General features: G+C 45.2%; 4 protein-coding genes and 1 non-coding gene across 5 annotated transcripts; 2 read left to right on the top strand and 3 right to left on the bottom strand.

Annotated features, from left to right (window-relative positions):
- Window positions 1–1,029: 1,029 nt before the first annotated feature.
- LOC124652477 (peroxisome biogenesis protein 3-1-like) lies at window positions 1,030–5,623 on the top strand. The gene is made up of 7 exons (XM_047191492.1): window positions 1,030–1,165; window positions 1,280–1,491; window positions 2,065–2,267; window positions 2,382–2,512; window positions 2,688–2,815; window positions 3,453–3,692; window positions 4,976–5,623. Exons 2-7 carry the CDS (start codon window positions 1,301–1,303, stop codon window positions 5,232–5,234), a joined length of 1,152 nt encoding a protein of 383 aa, XP_047047448.1. The 5' UTR covers window positions 1,030–1,165; window positions 1,280–1,300; the 3' UTR covers window positions 5,235–5,623.
- Window positions 5,624–6,270: 647 nt separating this feature from the next.
- LOC124655824 lies at window positions 6,271–8,696 on the bottom strand. Its single transcript, XM_047194660.1, has 6 exons — window positions 8,618–8,696; window positions 8,297–8,535; window positions 7,288–7,370; window positions 6,977–7,088; window positions 6,725–6,799; window positions 6,271–6,646 (listed from the first exon to the last, which is right to left on the bottom strand). The coding sequence occupies exons 1-6, from the start codon at window positions 8,694–8,696 to the stop codon at window positions 6,491–6,493; spliced, it is 744 nt and encodes a 247-aa protein (XP_047050616.1). The 3' UTR covers window positions 6,271–6,490.
- Window positions 8,697–9,384: 688 nt separating this feature from the next.
- Window positions 9,385–14,390, bottom strand: LOC124651986 (bifunctional dihydrofolate reductase-thymidylate synthase-like). Its single transcript, XM_047191008.1, has 11 exons — window positions 14,304–14,390; window positions 13,437–13,963; window positions 12,931–13,330; window positions 12,811–12,855; window positions 12,120–12,185; window positions 11,039–11,100; window positions 10,882–10,956; window positions 10,627–10,792; window positions 10,167–10,290; window positions 9,623–9,729; window positions 9,385–9,527 (listed from the first exon to the last, which is right to left on the bottom strand). The coding sequence occupies exons 1-11, from the start codon at window positions 14,367–14,369 to the stop codon at window positions 9,417–9,419; spliced, it is 1,749 nt and encodes a 582-aa protein (XP_047046964.1). The 5' UTR covers window positions 14,370–14,390; the 3' UTR covers window positions 9,385–9,416.
- Window positions 14,391–16,220: 1,830 nt separating this feature from the next.
- On the bottom strand, window positions 16,221–20,683 carry LOC124655822 (poly [ADP-ribose] polymerase tankyrase-like). The gene is made up of 11 exons (XM_047194659.1): window positions 20,431–20,683; window positions 20,079–20,261; window positions 19,844–19,978; window positions 18,895–19,034; window positions 18,635–18,724; window positions 18,415–18,534; window positions 17,618–17,770; window positions 17,328–17,429; window positions 16,714–16,884; window positions 16,565–16,644; window positions 16,221–16,424 (listed from the first exon to the last, which is right to left on the bottom strand). Exons 1-11 carry the CDS (start codon window positions 20,681–20,683, stop codon window positions 16,394–16,396), a joined length of 1,458 nt encoding a protein of 485 aa, XP_047050615.1. The 3' UTR covers window positions 16,221–16,393.
- Window positions 20,684–21,080: 397 nt separating this feature from the next.
- TRNAA-UGC lies at window positions 21,081–21,153 on the top strand. Its single transcript has one exon. It is a non-coding gene; the product is annotated as a tRNA-Ala (tRNA).
- The last annotated feature ends 6,578 nt before the right edge of the window (window positions 21,154–27,731 follow it).

Here is a 27,731-nt window from a genome sequence, read left to right as displayed (position 1 = left end):
ATATCTCTATGATTTTGGCTTTGCAAAATAAGTGCGAGGAGAGCAAAAACTTTGTTGGCCCTCTTCTTTAATTTCTCAACCGTGAAATCATATTCTGAATCTGTAAAGTGCACACAAAAATAGTAAATATGCCTCCACCTGGAAAGTTTAGATACGCAATTTAATTTTGCACACAGACCTAACGGTTGAGGTTTATGCAGATTAATAATTATGGTAATGGCCTACGAAGCTGAGTTACAACACTAACTCAGTTTAGTTTGAGCAGGCATTTCAACATGTGAACACATCAAACATCTGAGATGACATTTCTACCATGAAAGATCGGTTTTATGGTCTTTCAATAGTTATTAGATCTAATTATTATTAGCTTCATGTGAAGAATCTTGCAAGATAGACAACACGATAGTCCCTATTTGTACAAAATCAGTCTATCCTGTGAGCCATTGTGTTTGTTTTGATATTTTTATATCACAGCTAAATGGATGACAATGAATGTAGTTTTATATCTTGGTAGCATGCAAATTAGAGTTTATTTGGGGATAATTTTGTAATATAGTTAAACTGTAATAGCAGCCAACAATTTATTCGTCTTCTTTTTCTCTTCTTAACGTCAACGGTATATTGATGCGGCACTACCGCATGTACGGTGTAGCGTGATTGAATTGACTGTTAGTTGAACCAGTGAAGGCACGCCTAACTGTTGTTAACTAATCGGATAAATTTATACCAAGCAAAGCATACGCAATGTGTCACAGTAGCATGTAGCATATTACTGATGGATATTTAGTATTAATTACGGTAGTGACCTAGACGAAAAGTGTCAATACAAATACCTTACAGGAGCATTTGAATATTTATTTATCCCGGTGCAACGCACGGGCATTTTTGCTAGTAAATGAAATTTCTGTAAATATGTGAACTAGGATTCGTATTTTCGTTTTTTTAAAAAAACACAATCTCTTTGATTTGTACTGTATTTCAAACAGTTTCACATCCAACAATTTTCCAGCCCTTATCCCCACCTTCTCCCCCTGTCCGGTGACGTCATCGATCGGAGCCGGACGACCCCCGTCTCCGCCCAGATCCCCTCCCACCCCGCCGGAATTCCTCCTCCGGCCATCCTCGTCTTCCTCCTCGCCCGCACCTCCACCGGACTTCTCCTCCGGTAGGTCCACCCGATCCGGACTCATCCTGCCGGTGGTCTCGCTGGCTTCGATCGTCCTCACGGCTGACAATTTTCTTTTCCCTGCAATCGTAACCCTTCTTCCCTCTCCTCCAGACGATCCAGCTTCCCGCGGCCATGCTCCAGCTAAGCTCCGCCCCCGGCAAGGGGTTCTGGGCGCGGCACCGGTGGAAGATGCTGCTCTCGCTCGGCGTCGCCGGCGCCGGCTACGCGGCCTACCGCTTCTACGACGCGCACCAGAAGCAGCTCGTACGCGTCGAGCAGCGCCAGCTCGAGGAGCAAGCCGCCGACGAGCTCGTCAAGAACCAGTGAGCGCACCACAAAACACCAGCTTTTTTCTTTCCACAAGTCCTTTTAGTTACTAGGTTTCTTTGCCTGCCTGTGGTTCTCATTCATCCAGTTCTAGCATTAACTGAGCTATGCATTTTTCCTTACTGGTATGGCATGGTTGCAAGAAAACAAGAATTGATTGATTCATTGATCGCTTGTCTGAGCGAGTGGTGATATTGAGTAGTAGCCTGTGATTCCCGCAAAAATAAATGTAATGTAGCCTGTGATTTATGGAACTAGCAAGATGTTCCGATCAGTTTGTGCCGCATCAGTAAAGCAGACTCATTTATGCTCGTTAGAAGAATGCTACTTTCTGCTATGCTGCAAGCCCACTTTGAAAACGTGCAGAGGGTCTCGGATACTACCGCATCGCATTTATTTTGGTTCGCAGCTATGTTGCTAGAATCCAAACAATCAATTCATTGGTTCCTTATCTACAGTCACCTAGTAGCCTGCGATTCATAGAGCAAGACTTTGAGACCAATCTGCGGCGCATTTGCAAACCAGGCACCTTTAGGATCGCTAATTCGATGGTACTTGATCTCTGTCAGGTTGCAAGCCCACTTCGAGAACGTGCAGAGGATCTCGGACACGACCACGCTGCCTTTCGCCATGCACTACCTCCGTTCGCGGATAATCGAGGAGCTGGACATCTCGCACTTGACCGAGAGGCTGCTGCAAGGGAAGGGGGGAGATTCCGCCGCGCTGACGCCCAAGGAGAAGCTCGACACCTGGGACAGGATTAAAATTCTGAGTATGATCGATACTCGGCCTATCTCATCCTGTTGCATGGCTTGTCATCAGCGAGCATAGGGCATTGATTGGGTATCCATTTTACTAATTCTTTATGCATTTCCTGTGCTATTAGGTTTCACAAGGACAGTGTCTTCATTGTGGGCGATGACATTGCTGAGCTTATATGTTAGAGTCCAGGTTACCATATTAGGCAGACATCTCTATTTGGACTTTGCTCGCGGTACAGATGGCGCACAGTTACAGGTAAATTTGTGCTCGAGTGATCCCCCTGTGCATAAGTCATGGCTGATTCCTTCAGTTTTTGTTTTCTGGTATTGATCATTGCACTTGAGACTCTTAGACCTTTGAACTGCGATATGGGTGACTTCCGTTGAGACAAAGCTGCTGCCTGATACTGAAATATCTCACTTTTGTGTAGGCTGAATCTGACACTTTTAGCAGAAACGGGCATAAAGACTTCCTTGCAACTGCTGACTACCTCGCAACATATGGTATCACTGCATTGATCATGCAAATGCAACATGCTGCAACTGAAATCTTGAAAGAGTAAGTATTTCTTTCCCTGTTCATATGACCATTCTCTTACCAACATGCCAGCCAATTGTCGTATTGCCAACATGTTCAGCACTGAATGAATAAAGAAAAACAAAATGAAGAAGCCAATACAGAAATTGTTGTTGCACTTTTACATGACGAAATCCTTTATAGCAAAGCTCTGATTTGTATGATTGTTCTGTTACCAACATGTCAGCACCAAATGAATAGAGACAAAGAAAATTAAGAAGTCACTAGGAATTTTTTTTTTTTGCGGGAACACTAGGAAAATTATTGTTGCACTCACTCTTACATGACGAAATCCTTTATCGCAAAGCACTGATTCATATGATTGTTCTGTTACCAACATGTCATTCAATTATTGTATTGCCAGCATGTTCAGAAACGAATGAATAGTAACAAACAAAATCAACAAGTCCCTAGGGAAACTATTGTTGCACTTTTACATGACGAAACGTTATAGCAAAGCCCCAGCTCATCAAGAATATGCTGACTTTCTTATTTAGATTATTGTTGCACTTCTACATGACGAAATCCCTTTATAGCAAAGCTCTAATTCATTAATAGTATACTGGATTCTCATATAGCTTAGATTACCTGATGTACTAACATGGAAAAAAATATGCAGGAAGCAATTGAAAGACCCCATGACCATGGACCAAGTATTACAAACGATGTTAGAGATATCGGACCAGTTCATGAGTCTTTGTGACGATAACTCATGGATAAACTACCTTGTACCTGAGAATGCCAATCGTTATGCACAGTTGATGGCTGTGGCCAGTAGCGGCTTTGATGACTCATCTCTTGTAATGGATGTTAGAAAGCTTGATCAGCTAATGACTGAGACACGCATAGTGTTGGCAAGGTAATATAACTTCCATGTATTGTATATTTGTATTATATATATGCTGGTTTACTGTAGTTTGCATCATGATGCTGCTGTTTTCTCAAATCTGTATATTGACACCCATTCATATATTTTCGTTCATCCATTTTCTTTTGAATCGCTCGAACACTACCCTCTGAATTAATGTCATATGCCAATTTATATATAAGCAACTAGTTTGTTCATTTGAGGTTTAAACAATGTATGATGGAGTGGGTTTATCAAGTTGAGATATAGCTGGAGAAAGTAGTACAGGATGAGGCTGCAGTTTATTTTCCCTTTTCCAGTAGCATCCATGATACACCATTGTTATGGGGCTACTACTTTGTAGTGGATCAATTGAAGTACTCTGTATGAGTTCGTGTTTAATTTAAATCACTGTATAATATATTCATATATGGAGTAGAAACATAAAAAGTAACACTACCTCCATCCGAAGGCTCAAGGCTTATATTTAAAAAGAAAATCAAACCAAGTAAAGTTTGACGAAACTTTTAGAAGAATCTATCAATAAATATGATATTTTGAAGATGCCATATTAAAATATATTTCATTATCTATCTAATAATATTGATTTTGTATTTTGCATGTTAATGACATCTGTTAAAAACTTGGTCAAACTTGACATAGTTTGACTTTCTAAAAATAATATAGCCTTAAGCTTTGGGATGGACGTAGTAGCCAGTTCCGTGATGTAACTTACCATATTGGTGTTGATGGGTAGTAGTAGCATTGTAGCTCCGGTATTGATGTATTGTTTTGATCTATTTTGATTGATTTAGCTAGCACCCATCTAAATATTTTGTTTGGTTTTAGAAAATTAACCTAACTCATAGAAAATTAAAGGAAATTCAGGAGAATTTTGAACTTGAAATCTTGAATTGATCGATGGTAACTGCTAGCTCTGATTGGTAGGAAACCAACCATGTTCATCCTTTTTTTAGGGGGAACCATATTCATACCTTGAAATTAGAATGATACTAACCATTTAATGCAAAGCTGGTTACCAGCTGGCCAGCATGTTCATCTCATTTTCTTCTACCATTACAGTTGCTCACATGATTTATGGGCCATTAGCTCTAAAACGTGATGAGGAACATGTTTGATTGTTATGTTGGAGCCGTGTTGCCTGTTTACTGTAGATGATAGTTAACTGTTGAGAATGCCATGCATTGATTTCGACTTCTTTGAGAGCTGCATTTGTCTTTCAAAAGAGACTCCACAGTATCTCACACAATCCAACTGGAACCTCTTGTCTGCAGCGATGATTTCAGAAATATCATGCACATGTCACTGAGGAAGGTAGCTGATCTGGTGATTGAGGACTTGGGTACACAGGTTGGAGCCACGATTCCCCCATCAGGACTTCCCTTGGCGAAGCTCTTGGCCCGAGTAGCTCAACTGAGTTCAGCATTGCTCGAGGAACCAAGCAAGAACAAGCACATCCAGACCATCCGGAGTATGCCGGAGGTGGACCTTTTCTACACATTCCTCTACGCCAACATGCCACCACAAACATGATTGTACATCCATGTGCAAAGGATTATACGTTTCTTCTGATTTTTTTGTCCCTCCAATGGATCTGGTGGTAGTTTATGTATGGAAAGCTGAGCAGCCTGGATTTCTTGAAACCCGGAACAGGGTGGGGAGAGGAGGCTGGCTTTATGCGATGTATATGCTGAAGATGTGCTGTTGTTACTAACAGGGTTGAACTGGATGCGGTTCTTACCCTCTTTTTTTTCCTTCACTTTGTACTTGCCTTTTGCGGTTCTAGTTAGATTTTGATGGCTGTTCCTGCCGCCTCTTTCATATATTATTTTGGTACCATGCAACGGAAGTTGTACCTGGTAAATTTCCAACTCTACAAAAATTGTTCATGTGATGTGTTATCTGGGTATGCTGTTCTGTCAGCTCATTTATGTTTTGCTGTAAATTATCTGGTTTTGTTTGTCGTACACTATCTGAAATTCTGAATGATGATTTCTTACCTTTTTAACAACTTAAACCTCTTTATTTATTAGAAAACCATAGTTATGTCAGGCTAGCAACAAGGGTATAAGAAACTTTGGTGAATCATCAAGCCAAACTTGCTCATCTGATCCCCGGGCTACTCTAGCTAATTCGTGAGCCATAGTGTTTGCCTCGTGATAGGTATGTTCCAATAGAACTTTCGGAAGCTCAGTAGCTAGATGCTCAGTAGCTAGATGATAACAATCGGCAAACATGGCCGCTGCAATGCCGTTTGAGTAGCCTCCCTCCTGCATCGCATTAAGTGATTAACCGCCTCTAGGCAATTTGATGATATTGTTCTATTTAGATTTGAAGACTGTTTCTGCCTGTTTCTTCATATGTTCGTAGCTTGCACAATGGAAGTTGTACCTGGTTAATATTTAGCTCTGCAGATTGATGTTGATCTGGGTTTGCTTTTTCTGTTATCTAAACCAATCTGTACGAAACTGTCTGTTGCACACCATCTCAAATTCAAGCAATGCATTTGGTATCGCAAAGCAAATATGAATAGAGGGAGGGACATGAATAACAGTCTTGAAGGGCAACGACAAATTTTAGCGCACTCACCATGATCAACAAAACTTCCAGTGTCACCAATAGCCCGTTAAACAAAATCATCTTACCTAATGCTTCTGGCATATGTATGATTACAAGACGCAACAGATTAGACTAACGCAGAGTGTCGCAATTGTTCATGATGGTGACAGTAGAGGTATAACGAAGGCACAAAGTTAAAATGCCGTCATATTTTTCACTCTCCTTGTCTTTTACATATCATCAACTTCAGATTCTTCCTCGTCTGTCTCCTTCTCCTCAGTTTCCATAGCATCATCATCAACTTCAGACTCTTCCTCATCAGAGTCCTTGTCCTCGTAGATTATCACAGGTGCTCCCTCTTCCTCGTCGGATTCATCACCACCGATCTGGAACACACATGCATTAATTACACACGCGGTTGCGATGCTGCAAACAGTCGACTTTTCTGCAAGGATGAAACTTACCTCGCTAAAATGGTAATCTAGGCAGGTAGACAATTTGAGTGACGATGCGAAGGTAGATGTTCTTGCATCAATCAACTGAAAAGAAATGCACACCACAAAACGTTACTGTCTAAAAATAAACACCACTGCTTATATTCTCTTCATAGATATGGCTATATGAGCTAGGAGTAGTTTAATTCACACACAAAAGAAATATCTGAGCTACTTTATATCAGCACAACACTGCAGTTGAACTCTGATGGAAATACTCACTTGATAGAGCGAGTTGAGCAGCACCAGAGAGGACTCCTGAGATACTATGCTGCTCATGTGTCGAATTAGCAAAGACTGTAGCCATGGAAGCAAGCAGGCCAGTACCGACCCCCTGCCAAGGCGGAAAAAAGAGTGGATATGAGGCCTCAGTACAAAGCAGAAAAAATGTCTTGAGACTTCGAGTACCCATGATAAATCCAGTCAAACACGCAAGTGAACAAAAAGAATTGCGCTTTCACGTCAACCGAGGTGCGCCCCAGCCATTTCTGTGCTAAATTTGTAAACCAGAGGCTCAAAAAGCAGTATCATACCTAGATTGCATAAGCAATATCAAGGACTTGAGAAGCTTCACAGCGTCTGCTGGTGTCAGAAGTGATACCGACTTCACAATAACCTGCACGTAAGCCAAACATTGGGTATGAAACTGTCATATTCGATGACCTGATTGGTTTGAGAACCACTGGCATATAACATCTGTCAAACTGTGAGTGGGTTGCCCCTAGCAGGTTGATTTCAAACTGGTCATAACTTCAGTCTCAATTTCCAATTTAGCCTGGAGGAATTCGTTTGACATATAGACCAACCGAATCAAACATCGCCTAAATTTGATTAGACTGAAACTCAGTCTCGTTCTCTTTCTCAATGTTTTGACTAAGCCAAGTGTAAGTGCCATGGGAAGCTATAACAAAGTAATAAGCATTGCTTGCACATTGATACACAATAAAACTCCCCATGGAGAAAATTTAAACCCGCGCGAATGCACTCAATCGTACGCGTGAGCCGGAGAACAGCCATCGCGCCGCATCCCATGAACAAAGCTGTGATCCTCTAGCAGAGCTGGTGGTTAAGTAGACTAATGCTAGAACAGACCAGTATGGAACACCAGCCGTTGGTACTGCGGCGCCCTGGCCATAACTTTATGTTCAATTTTGTTTGGCGGAATTCACTGAAAACGGGCAGCTTAAGAACCAGCACAGCAGAACAACGGCTAAATTTGCTCGAACCGAAACTCAGCCTGGTAACCTCTCCGATCGTTTTGACTAGGCCAAGTGTGACTGGCCATGGGTAAGTCGCAACAGGCATTGCTCGCTAATCAATCAGGGCATGGAACTAGGCTAACCAACAACATAATCCACTCATAATCACCAAACATGGAGCAAATCAATCAAATTAAATTTGCTCCCACGCACGACAGGGAGATCAGTCGGTGCGCTGCACCCCACGAATAAAACTGCAACCAACCAACGCGAGCGAGCATCGCAGATACGAAGAAAGCGAGAGAGAAAACAACAAAAAAAAGTGAGCTTTCTCGGCTCGCACCTTGTCGTCCCTGTTGCAGAGGCAGCCGAGCAGCGCGGCGCGGTCGTCGGCCCTCAGAGCCTGCCTGAGCAGGACGTGGACCGAGTCCGCGCTGGGCGGCACCACCACGGCTGTTGTCTCCTCCGCGACTGCCGTGTCGCCGTCCACGTCGGAGGGCAGGTTCAGGGCCGCGAGCTTCTCCGCCATGGTCGGCTCGCTCAGGTCGTACTCCGGACCGGCGCTGTTCGTATCGGCCGTGGCTGGAAGAGAGGGGAGCGGACGAGTGTTAGGAGTCGGCAGTTGGTTGATCGTCGGAACGGAGAGGGAGGGTGTGGACGTTACCTGGTGGCGGGGAGGCGGAGCGGTCGCGTCGCCGGCGGCGGCGCGAGCGCGAGCGCGCGAGGTCTGTGGTGGCGTCCATCCGGTTGGTGCGAGGCGGCGGCGGCGGGGAAGAAGAGAGTGGGGGAGGGAAAAGGAAGAAGTGGCGCTGGTGGATATAGCCCAGCAAGCTATATCTTCGTGTTAGCCCAGACACAGCAAAAGCCCAGTAGTCTTCATGTTTGAACGAGCCTAGTGATTTTTGAAATTTTATCCACGTTACAAACTCGATTTGAAGGTTGAACTTTTTCTGTGCATACGCAAAGACCACTTTTTTTTTTTGCACAACACATGATGTTCTTGCGTCGTCGTCGATCTATGAGTATTTTTTTTTCCTATGTTGCCAATGCCAGTCAGTTACATGAGTTTATTTCAAATGTCAGGCATCCTGCATTTTATCTATCTCATGTTTTTCTTGAACTATACGGAGATAAAAACGTGACAGCAGTGATAAAGTTCAAAGTGAGGATATATGTAGTTCAAAAACTACAGCACCATGGGCACATCGACAGACACTTCAGTTAATTAGCAAACAGATGCATCTCTTACAAGTTCCGAGTCCAATCTGGTCTTTCGTCGCCAGGCACAAACCAGTCGGCCCATCCAAAACTCAAACAACTCACACATTCGAGTCATCACTGTGCTCCAAATAAAAAGGGGAGACAGTTTTTCTAGAGTCCACGATCAAACACACGGGTGCAATTTGCACCTTCGGACGAACTTTCAGCGAGTGTGGTACTCTGATGATATAGAAACGCTTCCACTATATTGCCATTTCCATCTCTATCTTCTTGTGCGGGTTGTAGCCATCCAGCTTGAAGTCCGAAGCCTCGAAAGAATCGATGTCCTTCTTCGAAGGGTTTATCTTCAGAATCTGCACGACAAGGACCATGTAAAATCGTACTAGTACTTTTCTTATCTGCAAATAGTGTGATACTGAATGAAATATGTTTGTTCAGATGTGCTTACTGGGAACGGCTTGGGCAGCTTCTGGATCTGCTCCTCTAGAGCTCGAACATGAGTTCGGTAGACATGGGCGTCCCCTATGACATGGATGAAATCTCCAGGGGAGAGACCTGCATACAGATGTAAACAGATGATACGTGGATAACAGGATAAGACAAGGATGTTAAGCATCTTCAACATTGGAGACAGGGTAAAGTTTGCAGGATGGCCTGTTTCCCAAGTACTACTGCCTACTAAACGCAAGAAATAGGCGGGAAAAACAAAAGCAGCTCTTATGAGTCGCAACTCATCAATTTTCCTTATAGAGAACAGCCTAACACTGATTCATGAATAACTGCAACGGACAGTAAAAAAGGTATTTGAGTTTCAGAAGTCCCCAAAATGTTTCCCTGGCACTTGCACCCAGCATCAACCGAAATTAGCACACCGTCATGCCGCACAGCCGGAGACTAAGTTATTGTTAGCAGTAAACAATGTTTCAACTGAAAATTAAGTGGTGGCCTTTGCAGTTAACGAGAGCGTTCTAAGGAAGTAGGTAAGAACATACCACAGACTTGAGCAATCATACACGTCAGAAGAGAATATGATGCAATGTTGAATGGAACGCCAAGTCCCATATCTGCAGAGCGCTGATACATCTGGCACGATAGCTCCCCATTCTCAACATAAAACTGGAAGAACAAATTTATAATAAGCAACATGATTGTTATCTATAAAATTACCACAAGAAATATGTCTACCTTCCTACCATATTTATAAGGCAGAAGTACATCTAGACTCTAGAGGATCGATTGGTTCCATGCAAGAATAAGAACCAATAGCATTCACATTTGAAGCATATCAACAACATTGCAATTGACTTGCGAAAAGGATACATTCTGAGGGGAGAATAGCTCACCAGGCTTAACATCATAATGACCAGACGTTAAGTGAAAAATTCTTAATGGTTAATCATCCCAAAGAAACTAGACTCGGATTTTACCAAAGCTTAATAATAATATACTAACTTGTGCAAACATGTGGCAGGGAGGAAGGGCCATCTTTTTTAGATCTGACGGATTCCATGCAGACATGATGATTCGCCGATCGTCAGGATTATTCTTGATCTTGTCAATCACATCCATTAGCTGATCAAAACCTTTTCCAGTATAGTCAGCATGCATGTCGGTGTATCTGTATATATCATCATTGCTTAGAAAAGATGGATAGAAACAGTAAGGGGGGATGGGAGGGAGAGAGGGAGAGTGAGCAATGGAACTTACTCAGCACCAAAGTGTCGCCATTGAAATCCATAAACAGGGCCTAAATCACCTTCCTCCCTATTTGCTAAGCCGACACTACAAAATATTGCCAGGTAGATCAGATCTCAGAAATAGTAGTGTCCATTGTTCTTTAGTCGCTTAAATCCAAGAGATATACCTGTCAAGATATTCTCTTGACGCATTGCCATCCCATATATGAATACCCTTTTCCTGCAGAACCTACAAAGAGAAAATAATACATATCGTACCAAAATCAGAGGTCTGGAGCAAAGTAAGTTCATGTGAAAAATTAAAACTACTAACATATATTTTTGCCTGAAGTGCTGGGCATGTTAATAAATACACCTAAAGGAACTGGTACCATTAACTTTCTTTCAGGATATGAGGGATAAGACTTGTCTCAATTAATACAAGAGGGGCACTCAACCCTAGGTGCGTGGAGGATAGCAACTTTTTTGCGCAACTGGCCATCACTACAACCCAGGATCTCAACGGGTACAGAAACTAGATTTGCAGATATGATTCATACAAAAAAAAATGTTAACAGAGCATGTACCCAACTTATTAACTAGCATATAACACATTCACAAACGAGCAACACAAAGAAACCTATTACTTCAGTTAGAAAGCAGGGAGAAAATTCCAAATTTTAAATTAGAGGTCTCTAAGAACAACTACATGCATATCCGGGGATCACGTAACATTTCTATGGGCTTTTCAAAAGCTTGGAAGCCTTGAGCTATTTGTGTGAATGGGCAAGTAAAACTAATGTGGTTCTCTTGAACGCTTAACTGAGCAAACCCTCTCCAAGACTTGCAGACACCACATGAGACTTTGCAATAAAAAAGTTCAAAAAATCTAAAGGTGCTCCCAAACATCTCAATGCAGCAATATGAAAAGGAGAAGTTCCCAACTAGCAATGGAAATCAACTAATGGAAGAAAGACTCCTAAAAATTCATTCAAGTCAAGAGATCATGCACCCAATCTTGCAGGTGTGCAGGTTTTATAAAGTTGGCAGACACCATAATTCTATCTTACAAATAGTGTAAAGCCATGGGAATTGTTTGCCATGGACAGTGGATACAGGGTGCAACAAGATGAAGCGCAGGTTTTTCAGAGTGCATTCTAGTCTGTGGATACAGCCTGGGGCATAAACATGATAAGTGACCAAAGCATTGAGTATAGATACAAAATGAGAAATGATAGCAACTGATCCAACAAAACATTTAAGAAGTACCTTTGCATTTGTCGAGCCACTGATGAACCACAGTAGTTCTTCAAGAACACCACGCCAAAACACCCTCTGGTAAAGAGCAGATGCTATCATATTATTCATTAAAGCAAAAGGGGAATACCAAAGCTCTCAATTCAGAGTTTAACGTAGGCCAAGACAGTTTAAGGACATTAACACTGTTATGCAGCAGTACCCAAGTATCAGCATTCACGATCATCACTACTGAAATAATGAAAGGATAAGCATCTTCCTACCGTGAAGGGTCACAAGCTGCGACAACAGAATACATCCCGCACAGCTTATTTTTCCGTAGTGAGATATATAGCTATTCCTAGACAATAACTAATTAACTATACAAATCAGATAATGCAAAACGCTCTGTGTTGATTGAGCCCATGCAATTATAGTAAGATTGAAAGTACAGCGGTATCATAATTGATTGGATATACAAGTAAGCATCGCAAAATAGAGAAAGCGGCAGCAACCTAGGTGGCATGCATTGACACTAGGTTTGAATCAGTAGGAAGATACGAAAACTGGGGAAACAGATGCGATTTTCAAATCACTGTTTTCCCTTGTTTCTTTACTGTTATTTTTTATTTCTTTAGTAAAAAAGGAGGCAATTCTCGACATGACCAAGTGTTGTTAAGTAGTAATAACAGCTAGGTGTAGTCCAGGGCAAATAGATGCATACCTTTGTTGTCAGCAAGGGGAAGCTCTTCCTTAGGTTAAAGCGCATCTGATAGGAAAAAGGAAGACAAGGTTCGTTCTCTGTTTTTATCAAAGTAAATATTAAGGAAAAATAGAGAAATACCTGACAACCAAATTTAGACAACGTCCCTGTTCCAGTCCTGTCACCTTTCTGAGCACCACGCCTTATAATATCCTCGACAAGGTTGAGGTAGTAATACTCTTCATGGCGCTCGAATATCATCTTAGGGAGAAAAGAGAAGTTCTCGATTTCAAACTTGCTACTCTTGATAACATTCTCAGTTGATTCCTTGCCAATCGAGTCATGAGATTCCAAAACTGATTTCCTCACACGAACATAGGTCACAAAAGAATGCCTAATGTTGCTCTCAACCACTGGAAAAGATGAACACCATGGCTGGAACACCGAGAAGTCAACTGGAGGAATGAAGGTGTCGCACTCAATGTTTGACTGAATGTCAGTTAGATGGATAGCCTCACATGCAGGTCCATTAAGCGAATCCCTGCAGAACGATTTTGCAGACAGGGTCAACAATAGCACTGCAATTCAGCTGAATACATATAACACAGCACAGGTAGAAAAAGTTCCTGGAGAAGGCGACAACTCACCTCAGTATCTGCCCACCCCCTATCAAGAAAACCTTCTCAATAGACAAGCAATAGGGAGTGGACGCCAGAAGTTCCAAGGCAGAGTTCATGCTTCCACAGATAACAACATTCTCGGCAGTTGCAAAATCAAAACTACCAGACCGAGTCAATATGACATTCAGACGGCCAGGTAAAGGCCTTGCTTTAAGGGGTATGCTCTCCCAGGTTTTCCGTCCCATTATGACCGCGTTCTTCTTTGCAGGGTCAGCCGTAGTCAGCGTAAGCTCCTTGAAGAACTTAAGGTCGCGAGGAAGCCTCCACGGCAAGACTCCATCTTTCCCAATGCCCATGTCACGGGTAGCAGCAACGACAACCTGGTAGTTCCTCTGAAGGCCGTTCGTTGAATCGCCATTGGCAAGAGCGGCTGCCATGGCTATAAGCCGAGGTTGATTTAAGCTGTAAGATCTTCTTAGGCTACTGATGGCCAGAGACTGACGTTTTGCAAGCCGAGAAACGGGTGCAGAAGTAACGCTGAAAAATCTCACAGCCTGAATCTGAAGAAGCAAGATGTAACTTGTAAGCTCGTAGTTTAGTCAACTGTAGGCAACTATACAGCACAGAACACTACACAAATAAAAACACAAAAGGCTCACTATTTCTTAGAAAACAATAGAAGCACCATGATAGCACAAGATATATGGTGTTTTCTATACCACTACTAAAAAAAGGAAATGAAGATCACGGGCCATCACAATACAAAGATAAGTGTCCACACAACAGACAATCAAGTAACAATCTACACAACCTCCCGAGCAAAAATCTGCATTCGGTTTGGAACGAAAGGCATTTGACAAGCAATGTGCTATGATTTAGCTAGTAGTGGTATACTTGGGATGCGTGTCGAGAAACCCTAGCGATGCAGGCTCCTGCTCTGAACACCTCTGCCAGTAGCATCTGGATCCTGGACTAACAAAACGAGAAATTCACCTTGTCTGCTTACAGCATTTCAGCAACTGAAACAACAAAAAGCAATGAACTGGCTGAAGCAAGAAAGTAGAAAGAACAGGGTGGCATTATATGCAGTCCTAGGGTGATGGAAATGTCATTGCTATGCGGTGTTATTCAATCAGTTGTTCAGCCTGACAATACTTGGTAGGCCACTTTATGCTACAAATCTCAGTATACACCTGAAAGTATGCGTCAGAAGCACCAACTGCCCAAGGAAGCATACAGAATAATAATAAATAATATAATAACTAAATAAAAGCCTAATCAGTGGTAGGTTACTAGCAGTTTCGTCTTGATCAAAACTCGAGATCAAGCAACAAATCCACTCAACCGAGCAACAGAACTACGCATGGCCAGTGCTCGCTCGGCTTACAGCTCGAGAGATGAACACAACTGCTAGCGGCGATAGATTGGGGGATCTCCGGACGAATGCAACGGAATAGCAAATCTACCAGGTTGCTAGAGAGATGAACACAACTGCTAGCGGCGATAGATATTGGCTAATAACACAATTTCAGCAACTGAAACAATTAAAAATCAGTGAACTGTCTGAATCAAGAAAAGATACAGAATAGAGTAGCGTGACGTGCAGTCCTACAATTACAATGATGGAGATGTTACTGGTACTTAATGTTATTCGGTCAGTTCAACTTTGTCCTACAAATTCCAGTAAAGCTGGAAGTATGGAAGCGCAAAGTACCCAGCAAGTCAGACAGGGAGGTGGTGCGAGATTGAAAGACTAATGGGTGGTATTTTTGCAGAGTTCAACTACGCGATAGATTTATTGCGTGAAGAATTCGAGATCAATCCAACCGAGTAACAAAGCTATGGCCAAAACTCGCTCGGTGCACCCAAATGAACACAACAGCTAGCGTCGAGAGATGGATGAATCTCGGGACGAATGCAGCCGAAGGACAAATCTACCACGTAGCTAGAGAGACAAATGGTTGGCGGATTGAGACGTACCGGGATTCGTCGGCGGTGGCGGACGGCCGCCGCTCGCCGTCGCTCGCTGGGGCCTGGGAGGAGGAAGACGGGAGACTTGCTCCGGCGGCGGCGGCGTGCTCCGTTAGGTGGGCTGGAAGGCTGGGGCCTTTTGGAGGGAGGGATGGATGGATGGGCCTTGAGGTGGTTTCCGCTTCTAGATTTTTCTTTCCGCGGGAAAATATTTCATCTTTCCCGCGCGAATCGAACCTTTAGCTGTCGTGGTTAACTGTAGAATTGCAGTTGCATTTTTTTCGTAAGTAGCGAGAGATTTTGCATTTTTCGTAAGCTTAAACATGATTTTTTTTTTGTTCTTTGGCTGCTACTCAGTCAAGATCCGTTGCACGATTTATTATATTCGAAATCCAAAATAGCAGTAAAGTTTGAGGATGGTAATAAGAATAATATTGTGATCGGTGATAAGCAGATGTCACAAGGTGTGCCGACTGACGGTGAACAGACATCACATGGTTCAGTCAATACAGCATCACGATTTGGTGCAAATTCATACCGCATTTTGGTGTGAGTTCTAGATTTCAGACCACTCCCCTGCCAGCAGTCCATCTTTCGGTAACTACAGGATCAGGAAACATCCATGTAAAAGAACCGATTAACCGACCATGAGCCAAGGGAGAAAAACAGTTAACTGTGACATAACAAACTTGCAATTTTTCTGGGGTAAAGATAAAGATTCAAGTTTTCACTTCTCTCAGCATCCCAAACCCAATCCATCATCATCCATCCATCCAAGTTCAAAGCCACCCAAGGCACACACAAGTCAAAAAGCTGCTGCCAGTAACCTACCACTGCATCTACTAGTTTCAGACTAGCTAGACTAGACTGTCACCAAAATGACGCCAAGAGCCATTGTTTCAAGATTAATTAACAGCAACATGCTGCTACTACTCCTGACAGAGCTTCTGTAAGACTGTAACTATCTCTGAAAACGCAAAAAAGGGGCCTTGATCTGGCGACCTCTGCAGGCATCATTTCTTCTTCTTAAGTTCCATCGCCTCCCTGAAAGTACAGACCCATCAGAACACCAAACAGGCCAATGACTCGCTCAGCTCAGTTTAACAAGGTAACTACTAATCCTTTTTTTCAGTTGGACAAAACTACAAATTGTGTTAACAAAAATGGTGGATCTCTTGTCTTACCAGAAGAGCTTATCCATCTCATCGTTCTCGGGGTCCAACTCCAGGCCGCGTGTGAGCGCCTCGCAAGCCTTCTCATACTCCTGAGGAAACACATTTTAAGTGCATGGCCAGCCAAAATGAAATGCAAGAAATGTGATTTTCTAGTGCACCTTCAGCATCATCAGAGCTTCTCCATGGCGATGGTGTGCCTCTGCCCACCCCTCGTGGCTATTCTTGCATTTGATCGCATCTTTCACAGCCTTCTCTGCATCGCCTAGACGGAGCCAGCAGCGGCTCCGGTTGGCCAGCATTTTACGATCCAACGGATCAGCCCTGAGCGCCTGTAAAAATTGAACTGAAAGTTTGGTCAATAGTATATTTTTACTGCTTGCTAGCTAAAATGATTTTTGTCTTGTTTTATTGTTAGGTTCAAGTGAGGTTGAAAATAAAACTGAAGATTGCTTGAAAAGAAAGAAAATTGGAGGACACATCACCCCAGATTAGTACAGTCACTCAGTTTCATATTAAATCATCAAATGTATTTTCAACAGGTGATATGAATATATGATGTTCCATGCCTAAACTAATCCAAGGCCTATATGTATAGGCAAGAGTGTGCTGGAACTTCATGGCATTTGTTCATCACCTCAAGTTTTTCCTGATTTTGCTTTAGCTCATATTTAACACATCAAGCTTTACCTTTGGAGATGGGAGATGATGATACTAGCTAGTACCTTCCTAACTCAACAGATTATATTCCTAAAAAAGTTGCACAACGGTGTACCTTTGTGTAGAGCACTGATGCATTTGCGTAATCCTGCTTCTCAAATGCTTCATCCCCTTGTTGTTTCAGGACAGACTTCCTCTTTTTAACCGCGTCATCATCCTGAGCAACATACAGTAACATTAGCCATGCATTCGAAAAATCCTGATGCGCAAAAATGATGTAACAAGTGACTTAGTATTTGTGATAGAAAAAGAGAATTATTGCCTATTAACAGAGTTGCTACAAAATTGCATGGGGGAGTTAGAAGTCATGGGGAGCAAGCAATTGTTTTTGCCGCAGCAACATACCATTAGCTGCATGTGCTCCAGTTTGGCATGATTGATTATCCCATCAACGCTCCAGTCTGCCACATCTGGAATTGGGGAGGTGAAAGGATATAGAAGCTCAACGTCTTCCCTTGTACCATACACAGCGGCTAGCTCTATTGGTATTATACCACACTGTCAAGCAGAAGAAGAATGTTTATTCTGAAGCAATACTGAAGATAAAAAAAGACAATAGAATGGTTCCTTGGTAATCTAAGAATTATCCTGCTCCCCATATGGACACGACAAAATGATGCAACACCACCAAAACAAATGCCTAATTAACAGAACAAATGGTCCAGAATGCAGCTTGTACTATTAATTTGGTATCATCAAGTTAGGCCTAGACCGTAGATAGTATCCTGTAACTTTCTATACATATATACCTGATCATAGAAAATTGGCAAACATAAAATAGAAACATCAAATGTTGTGTAGAAACATAAAGGCAACTGATAGTAATCAAACTAATCGTATGATAAAGCAGTGTCAAACATATTAGTCTTGATGCCAAAATAAGCCCATTCAACTGATGCCCAAATGATTCAAGACTCGAGCACTACTTTGGTCGAAATTAGACTTATTGGCTTCCATCCTCTGTTCCCTGCACATATAAACTACTGCCATATTTTTCAGACACTAGATGGCATTATGTTATGTAATTGTGCCACACCAGTGTCACATATATATATTTTGCTGGTGCCAGAAGTCTAGAACTTCTGATGCTGTAAAGTCAATCAGCTCACTATGATATCGTGAAAAACAAGAGAGAATGTCACCTCATCAGGACGATTTGGATCTGCACCTGCCTCCAACAAGCACTTAAGAATTTCAGTTAAGCCTTCGCTTGCAGCTCTTGCCAAGGAATTATTATTAACATCGTTCACATTAGCTCCAGCCTGCCAAATATGTGTGTACAAGAGAAGATAATTAGACAGAGCCGAGCCTCTCTTGCAAGGGAACAACATATTAATTAGTAGATAACGGCTGCTTATATACCTGAATCAATAGCTTGACACAATGCTTGGAAGCAGCAAACACTGCAGCATCTAGAGGTGTTGCCAGACAAGAAGGCACAACCATGTTGACCTGTAAGAACCAAAGACTACTATAAACATTTTCATGCCACAATAATGCGTAAAATGACAGGTCCTTGAGAGAGCAAATTCTAGGCCATGGCCACAAGTAAGTAACTAGTTTCAAGTGAAGGAAATACAGCATAAGTCGTGCAGGGTCAAGGGATAAAAAGAATGGTGTACATCTGCATGGTGCTCCAACAAAACCTCCACAGTACTCTCGTGTCCTTTAAGGGCCGCGAGACACAGCGGTGTCCCCTGTTCTGACTTGCCGTCGACTTCGGCTCCTCTAGAAAGCAGCAGTTTCAGTATCTCGGACTTCCCTGAAGAAGCACAGGGAAAGCAGAAGATCAGAATAATTATGCAAGCAAGCCATGCTTGGACAACCACGGTTTGAGCAGATAAAAAGAGCAAAGCAACGATTTTACATTTTAGAAATTAAAGTGTTGGGGCAACAAATTAAAGACACAAGTTTTAATGGCTAGATTAATATCACAATGCAACATTTATTGGATCAAGTTCTAAGAGCAATTCCAATAGTATAGCCAACTGTTGGCTATAACAAGATGTCATGTCATTTGTAGTCACCATATAGCTAACATGTATAATAGTTGGCTATAAGAATGAACTACTTTACTAACACATAGCCCACATTTCACTCTCACAAAGTGCCTAGGAGCACGTGCAAGAGCTGGCTATTGCATAGTAGCCCACCTCTCTTCTCTCTCCCCTTCTATCTCCTTCAACTCATCTAAGATATATTATTTAATGTCTTATAGCCAGCTGACTAGACTCTATTGTACTTGCTCTAAGTTGCAATTGCTAGAAAGTAATAGCTAGCACACAAGGGAGGTAACATGTGTTGGGAGAGCAAGTTCCAAATTAATGCTAGAATATCAGTGGACAAATAATCAATGCTACTCACATTCCTGGTGCAAGACTAGGTTAGGTTCATAGAAAACTATGAGCAGCTTCCGGAAAAAATCTCAGGAAACAGGACACAGAGCTCACAATCCAGGCAATTAAATTAATCATGGAAAAATGCCAGAGCACTTGATGTTTGAAATAAAATAAAATGCAACCGCAGCAATGGATTCCCCTGTTTGTACTAGCTAGCTTGCTGTAGTAGTACCTGTCATTGCAGCCCGATGGACAACAGTGGCGCCCTCCTCACATTCCTGGTGGAGATCAGCCCCATGGTCAAGCAGGAACCTGACGGCCGGCAGGTTGCCGCCGGCCACGGCGTGCTCCAGGGGCGTCTTCTTCCCTGCACCGCGCGCGCGTAAACAAGATTAATGATTTGCTCGGGGATGCTTCGGATGGGAAGAAAGAAACAGGCGGACGGACGGATGGAGTGAGTGGCTTACTTGGGGATGCGTCCCACATGTTGACGTCCATCCCGAGCGTGTCGACGAGGTAACGGCATGCGTCGAGCCTCCCGAGCCCCCCGACGGCGGCGTGGAGCGCGTTCATGCCGCGGTAGGTGGTGGCGGCGAGCGTGGCGTCCGCGCCCTTGCTCCCCCCGCTCCTGTCCAGGCGCCTCGCGATCTCTGCGTCGACGGATTGGGCATGGCCGGGTTAGCGCGCGTGCGCTCCGCAGCAAGAAAAGCAGAGGACGATTGAACCAATCGATGGAGCCGAGAACCCAAATCGACCGGCGGGGAAAATTGAAGAAAAAAGGCGACTTTTTTGTGGGAGAATCGGTAGATTATTACGTACCCTTGAGGCGGCGGACGTTGCCGTAGTATGCGGCGACGAGGAAGCGCGCCTCCGGCGGCCACTCGTCCTCGTCTGGTAGCCAATCGCGCGCGCAGAAAAAAAGCATGAGCGGTGGATTAAGGGGAGAAGAAGGGAACCAAGGTAGAGTTTTAGCGCGGAGCGGCAAACGGCAGTGGTGAAGGGAAGGAAAGCAGGTACCTTTGCCGAGGGTCTTCTCGAAGAAGTGTGGCAGCGGCATCTCGAGGAGGTCCATGGTCTAGCTCGCTGCTCTCTGCTCTGGCGGCGGCGGCGGCGGAGGCGATTTAGCTAGGGTTTCTCTCTTCCCTCTCTCTCTCTCTCTCTCTCTCTCTCGAAGTGGAAGCAGGAGAAGGTGGGGGATGGGTGTGGAAGGCAGCAGAGAGCGAGCTCGAAACGGAATGGAGTGTGAGTGGGTGCGCGCTCGCAGTCGCAGGAGGGAGACGCAATGAGGTGTCGACACGTCGGGTCTCTGCCATGGCAGCTCTGCTTTTCCCCTTGGACCTTGCTTGACCACTCCCGCGACCGTTTGAATGCTTTCGAATCTATGGCACCTTGTGTTGATCGTTAATTTGTCACTAAATTACGAATTACAACAAGAGTTAGAGAACAAATTAGCAAAAAACAGAACATTAGGGGATGTAGCTCAAATGGTAGAGCGCTCGCTTTGCATGCGAGAGGCACGGGGTTCGATCCCCCGCATCTCCAGTTTCTACTTTTTTTTTTGTTCAATTTCCTTGATTACTTGCTGCTTGCTGTGTTCACTCACCGTTCAGCATTGTCTACCCTTAATTCCAAGTGTTCAACAAGGTGGAGCACCCTTTTCTTAAGGAAAACGCTTCCGTTCGGTCGACCGAAGGGAGCCAGAAAATCGGTCCCTCGCTCGCGCAGCAGCACCTCCTTCGCTCGCCCGGGAATCTGGCCCAGTAGCTGCGTTGCATGATGGCCCACTAGCTGGCGTTGCATGATGGTCCATTAGTCCGCTTTTCTTGCCCCAGCCCGTAACTTGCTTCAAGCCTGTTTTTGCTAAAAGAAAAAAGCTAGGTAGAGGCCTGCAACGCTACTGCTTATTTTTTGGCAGCTTCTTTTTTTTACTAAAAACACATGATTTTATTGTGTTAATCATTTGTTACTTTTGCTAAAATAGATTATTTTTTGTTGTAAATGAACCTGGAGCAAAAAATCATGTGCGTAAATAGCCAATTTTTTTGTTGTTTTTTATATTTAACTATTGTTGTAAACAGCCAACATTTTTATTGGAATTCTTTTGTAGATTTTATTGTCGCCAATAACCAAGTGATTTTTTTGTTGTAATCGTTTGTGATTTTTGTTTAAATAGATATCGATTTTTATTGTAATTCAATATGTAGAAAGTTAATTGTTGCTTGACCAATTTTCACCGATGATGGATTTTTGTTGTAATCGCTTGCGTTTTTTTGTTAATATTGTTAGCTGTTTTTGTTGTAAATCAATCTATGGCAAAAAATGTTGTTTTAACCACTTTATTGTAGTATTCCTTTTTTCGATTTTTTTGTTGTAATAGTAATTTTTTATTGTACGCGGGATGATTTATTTTTGTTGTCATACCCTCTGGCCTAGGGGTAAATTAGCATGGTGGCATATTTGTTGTAATTATTAGGAAGTTACCTGGCCAAATAGATATATATGCTAGTTTCATTGGAAAGATCGGGACTGCGGGTTAATTTACAAAAAACCGAGGGGCTCAAACACAAAACTGCGTCGCGACTTGCTGTGATCGTCGGATCGTGATCCTACGGTGCGGACTACAACCGATTTTTAGCAGCTTATCTGCCGACCGACGGCCAGCGCTTCCCTTTTCTTAAAGAAAGCTTAACTATCCAGACTGGAATCGGCCGGTTGGTCAGTCGGACAAATAGCTGCAAACCCGGCGGTAGGAAAAAAGAAAAGAAAGTTCAAAACAAACCTTCGACAGTTCGACTCATAGTCAAACGTGTGACAATGAGTTAGGCAAGCGTGTGACAAAACTCTGCACCGGAGGAACCGGTACCCTCTAGCGGTAGCTCCCGCGAGCGACCCGGGAGTAGCACCTCCCCTCCCCCTCGTTGCCGCCGGAGGGCATTGTCGGGTCGGGCAAAGCCCGGGCGGCGGGGCTTCCGCTCCCCTCGCGCGGTGATGGCAGAGTGGGCCGCAGCAGTCAGCGGGCCGTGGCGCTGGCGTCGCGCGCAACAGCGTGGTGGCTTCGCGGTCCTCAGCGTGCGCGGTGCGGTGGCGTCCCTCGGGCGCGGGCAGCGCGAGCTTGGCGGCCATGTTCTCTGCGAGTGGACATGAGCACCTTGCGAGTGTGCTTCTTCTGCGCGTCCATGGCGGCAAGCTTGGCCGGTGGGGTGCCCGCCGATGTGGGAGGTGGGATCTGTGTGGGGCGATGGTATTTGGCTCAAATTGATGTCTGAAATAAACAAGCAAATTGCATGATCATATAGCCATCATATTGGCTTAAATTGAGGTATGAAATAAGCCCATCATATTGTGCACATGGTATGGCACAAAATATAGTCCAAAAGGGACACAAACATGACCAGAGCAGCAAATATAGTCTAAAAAGAGGCCATGATACTTGACAATGGCGACGCAGATCAGGCGTCTCGCGCGCGGATTTCAGCGCGCTACTTGAAGAACTAGGCCTTGGTGTTGTTGTACATGCCGCCTAAGTCGGCCAGCATGATCCTTGTGTCTCTGCCCGGATCTTGGCTTCAACGTTCATCCTTCTAGCCTCGGCGTCACGCATTTTGGCCTCGATGTCCAATCTTTGGACTTCAATGGGCTCTTTGGTGAGTTTGAGGTAGATGGCATTAGAGACCTCCGTTTCCATGCGCCTCTTCTCGTCCCTTTTGGCCAAGGCGGCTTGAGACTCGGCCATGATTTTCTCCAAGGTCTAGCTCAATGCAAGGGCTGATGCCCCTCGGGAAAATCGGCCTTGGTAGCCTTATGGTCTAGAGACGAGGTGGAAGAGCTTTCTGCCTAGGTTCGTCGTCTTCGCCGTCCACGACCAACGTCGTTGTCCTAAACCCGCTCAATGTCCGTTGTGTTGCCCGTTGGAGATGCCTTAAACAGGTCTATGTTCTAAAATAGACATGGATTGGTAAGTTGCCAATTTTGGGAATTGGAAAATAGGGGTTTGATTTAGATTTTAACCCTAAATTTAGGGTTTGATTTAGACCTTTTCTTAATAATAAAAAAAGAAACAAATTTGAGGGACGCGATCGATCGGTCAAGTAGTGGAGTTGCTGCTTTGTTCAGATCGACCGGCCACATCGATTCCAGGCGTTTCCCAGATCGATCTAGCTTTGTACCTGAGGAGGCAAATCAGCACGTGTCCGTCTGGGTTCCGAGCCGTATTCCCCTCGCCTCTGAATTCAACTGGAGTTGGAGTAGCACATCGCAGACCTTCTCGATCTCTCGTCGCTGCCGGCGCCGGATCAGCCGAGCGATCATGGCCACGCGCCGCCGTCACCGCCGTCAAAACAAGTCGCCTGGAAATACCCCACAAATCTGGGCAGATGGAGATGGGTCGACCGCCTCGCGACGGGCTAAAAGAAGAAAGACCTCGTCGTGCCAACAAGAAGAAGAAGATGAAGTGTATGCAGGGCCAAGCCTTCCAGAGGTACGTAATTTCATAAAAATCCCATGCAGCTAGTAGGAATACCATGTACGTACATATGACGTGCCATCTTGATGATGTAAGCTGCACTCTCATATGCTCGATGGACACTCCTTTTTGGGTAAATATGAAACCGATTCTTGAACTTCAGGTGCTTTATACCTTACAAACTATTGGTTCATGTGAAGATCTGTTTTCTTTTTCCTCACAAAGGGCAGTATGCCATTTATATCAAGACGATACCAATTATGTCTGGCCTCTACAACAACACCATATCATGTATCTAGTTAGATCTAGCACCTGGCTCGCCATGCAACTCCGTGTTATTAGCCCTAGTGAACATTTAACCCATGCATGCATGTGTGTTGCAGGACATCTGGTGTCACATACATTCCCTACTGCCGCTGCGAGACGCTGCCCGAGCGGCCTGCGTCTCCCACGCCTTACGTTGGTCCTGGAGACGCCTCCCCAACCTCACCTTCAGCGAGGACTCCCTTGGGTTGGATAGAGGAACACACCGAAAGAAGGGGATCTCTAGAGATTTCACCAAAAAGGTTGACAAAATCTTGAAGAAGCACTCCGGCACCGGCATAAAGACGTTGGAGTTTCGCATGGCCCCTCATTACAAGGCGAGGAACCATGGAAGACTCGACAGATGGCTTCAGATGGCTGCTACACCCGGGATTGAGAAGGTCACCCTTTTCTTGTCCTCGAAAGATGGCACATATGGGTTCCCTTGCTCGCTTCTGTCCGACGGGAAGGGAGACTCGATCCGTCATCTTGAGCTCGCCAATTGTTTCTTCTATCCCACGGCTGGCCCTTGGTCCTTGAGGAACCTCACAGTATTAGACTTGAGTTTTGTGCATGCCACAGGGGAGGTGCTATGGTGCCTTCTCTCCACTTCTTCGGCCTTAGAGCGATTTTCTCTCAGGTATTGCAGTGGCATAATCTGCTTGAACATACCTGGCTCTCTCCAACGGCTAGAATACCTAAAGGTGGACGGATGCGACGATCTGCAAGCGGTACAGAGCAAAGCTCCCAATCTATCCAGGTTCAACTTTGGAGGTAAGAGCATGTCTAGTAGAACCCTTAAAACTGTAAAAGTTTTCTAGGATTTACAGGCCGAGATTTGCAAGTTTTGGACACATTTACAGGTTGAAAAACAGGGGCAAAGAATAGAACCCCTAAACCCTCGGTTTAGGGGTTCTATTCTTTGCCTCAACCCCAACCTCTAAACCTGTCACATATTCATCACAATATGACACAAAAACACAATGAATCATCAAACATACTACAAAAGTAATAATCATGGATGCATGGTTTAGTAGTTTTTACATCACATAATCATCATCTTGCCCATCTCATTGGCACCATCACCAAAAAATTACACGTCGGTGCCATATGCTAGGCCACTCCACCACCATCAAACCCCACCATCATGCGAGTTGTCGACACCGCCATCGCTCATGGTAGTGTCAACTACAAAGGTAGAGGAGGACCCTCGGAACATCCTCTTCCTCTCGGCGATGTCCTCCTTGTACTCCTTCCACCAATGCAATTGCTCTTCATCCATGTCTTTCTTGCACATCATCATGTGCTCCTTCTCTTCCACCATGAGTTCTTTCCATACCTTTGCTTCTTTCACCTTGAGCATCCTCTCCTCCAAGTCGGCCTTGCGGGCTGCCTCCTCACGCTTTGCTTCAATGTGTGCAAGCTTGACCACCTTCTTTTGCTCGGTGATGAGAAGCTTTGTCTCCAACGCCTTGGTTGCCAAAGCCTCTCTTGCCTTCATCATATGATCCATCTTCTCCCTTAGGCTAGCCACCTCTCCTTCCATCTTCACCCTAAGCTTGGCCTTCTTGGTTCCCTCGGGCTTGTTCAAGTTCCTCTCCTCAACATCCGGATCATCCATGTCAAGCATTGCGGACTTCTTCGGTGCGGTTTCATCATCTCTCAACTTCCACTTGTCATATGTTTGAAGAATTGACCAAACATGCTTGAATGGGAATTCTTTGCCCTTGGAGCCGGCCATCTCCTTGTACCTCAAGCCGGCAATCTTCTCCTACAAACCAAGCAACACACACAACACACATGAGAGAAACCATACAACACACATGAGAGAAACCATACGATGTGAGGTTTGCAAACTTACATAGTCACTCTCCACGGTGCCACTCGGCGGCGCATCCATCACTTGGTCCATGGCGGCACTCCAACGCGCACATGCCGGCTTCATCAAGTCCCACCGGCCTTGAAGCGACCGGAATGAGCGAGAGGCGAACCCACTCCTCTTCGGCTTCATCTTAAGGTAGGCGTCCTCGATGCGCTGCCAATACCGTTTACCGGTTTGGTCGGTACCGGTGCCCGCATCCAACCCCACCGACGCCCAAGCTCGAACCAAGAGTATATCTTCCGCGTCGGTGTAGTTCGACGAGCGGACGGGGGGGCGAGCAACGGCGGTGAACGCCTCCTCTTGTATCTCTGTGATGTCTTCATCATCATCATCCTCCTCCTCCTCATCTCCTCCCTCCGCATCCTCTCCTCCCTCCAAATCATCATCCCTATAGGGATCAAGCGGTGGAGCGTTGATGTCCACCTCCACCTCATTGAGCATGTCCATGAAGGACACGGCGGCCGGGGCGGGCGGCACGGCGGCGGCCGGGGTGGCCATTTCGTCGAACACCTCCGGGGCGGCCGGGGCGGGCGGCACGGCGGCGGCCACTGGCTGCTTCGCCGGGGCCCTCCTCTTGGCCACGGCCTTCCTCGGCGCCGGGGAGGAAGCCGCCTTGGCCTTGGCAGCACGAGGACCACCGGAGGGCACCTTCGCCGTGCCGGGGAGGTGCGGGTGGTGCGGCCGGTGCGGGGGCGGGGCGGGAGCGACGGCCGGTGCGGGGGCGACGGCCGGCACGAGGTGATGCCCCGCACGCCGCCGCTTCGCGCCGACGTGGGTCGCAGCGACCACGGCGGCGACGTGCGGGTGGGCGGCCGGTGCGGGGCGGGGGCGGGAGCGACGGGCGGCGGGGCGGGCGGCGGGCCGGGGGCCGTCGGCGGCGCGGCCACGGGCGGCACGGGCGGGGCGGGGAAGGCGTCCATGGCGGCGGCGGCCGGTGCGCGGGGGCGGGGGCGGGGCGACGGGCGGCGGCGGTGGGTGGGTGGGATTGGGAAATTTCCCTCCCACCCGAAACGAAATGGAAATGCAGTTTAGAGGGTCAACCCCTCTCCAACCCGGTTTTGTCAGGCCAAGAATAGATTCCCAGGTCGGACACGGGAATTTTTTACGATTTTACAGTTTTAGGGGCTCTAGTCTTTGCGATTTTTTCGTCAAAAACTGTAAAAAGCGGTTATTTTTACAGATTTAGGGGTGTAGGGGCTCTACTAGACATGCTCTAACCACCGTCGGACGCATATCTCGCTTGGAGAAACCCTGCGAGTGAAGGAGCTATACATGGACTATTCTAGCTATGCTTGTTGTAGTCGAGCTGAGCTGGTACCCAGCGGTGCGCCAGATGCTGAAACCGCCACTGTGCATCCAATCACCAAGGCACATATATATGCTCTACAACCTTAAGTTTCTGGCTGTACTGTTGTGGACACTACTAGGGAAAGGCTTATAGCCGCACTTCTTATCGCCGGCAAGTCCAATTTA

The sequence above is a fragment of the Lolium rigidum genome, chromosome 5, assembly GCF_022539505.1.
Source record: "Lolium rigidum isolate FL_2022 chromosome 5, APGP_CSIRO_Lrig_0.1, whole genome shotgun sequence".
Taxonomy (NCBI): domain Eukaryota; kingdom Viridiplantae; phylum Streptophyta; class Magnoliopsida; order Poales; family Poaceae; genus Lolium; species Lolium rigidum.
The sequence above is the reverse complement of the archived record's forward strand: the minus strand, read 5'-3'. Positions and strand labels throughout refer to the sequence as shown.

Coding starts and splice junctions, on each gene's coding strand:
- LOC124651986 (XM_047191008.1), bottom strand. CDS start 14,369: ATGCTACTGGCAGAGGTGTTCAGAGCAGGAGCCTGCATCGCTAGGGTT. Junction 13,964..14,303: donor TTTCTCGACACGCATCCCAA/GTATACCACTAC, acceptor CTTCAGATTCAG/GCTGTGAGATTTTTCAGCGT. Junction 10,291..10,626: donor CCTGCCACATGTTTGCACAA/GTTAGTATATTA, acceptor TTGTTCTTCCAG/TTTTATGTTGAGAATGGGGA.
- LOC124652477 (XM_047191492.1), top strand. CDS start 1,301: ATGCTCCAGCTAAGCTCCGCCCCCGGCAAGGGGTTCTGGGCGCGGCAC. Junction 2,268..2,381: donor GGACAGGATTAAAATTCTGA/GTATGATCGATA, acceptor CTGTGCTATTAG/GTTTCACAAGGACAGTGTCT. Junction 2,513..2,687: donor CAGATGGCGCACAGTTACAG/GTAAATTTGTGC, acceptor ACTTTTGTGTAG/GCTGAATCTGACACTTTTAG.
- LOC124655822 (XM_047194659.1), bottom strand. CDS start 20,683: ATGGACCTCCTCGAGATGCCGCTGCCACACTTCTTCGAGAAGACCCTC. Junction 18,535..18,634: donor GTGTCAAGCTATTGATTCAG/GTATATAAGCAG, acceptor CATATTTGGCAG/GCTGGAGCTAATGTGAACGA. Junction 16,425..16,564: donor GAGATGGATAAGCTCTTCTG/GTAAGACAAGAG, acceptor CTGTACTTTCAG/GGAGGCGATGGAACTTAAGA.
- LOC124655824 (XM_047194660.1), bottom strand. CDS start 8,696: ATGGACGCCACCACAGACCTCGCGCGCTCGCGCTCGCGCCGCCGCCGG. Junction 7,371..8,296: donor TCTGCAACAGGGACGACAAG/GTGCGAGCCGAG, acceptor GCTTACGTGCAG/GTTATTGTGAAGTCGGTATC. Junction 6,647..6,724: donor TAGATTACCATTTTAGCGAG/GTAAGTTTCATC, acceptor TGTGTGTTCCAG/ATCGGTGGTGATGAATCCGA.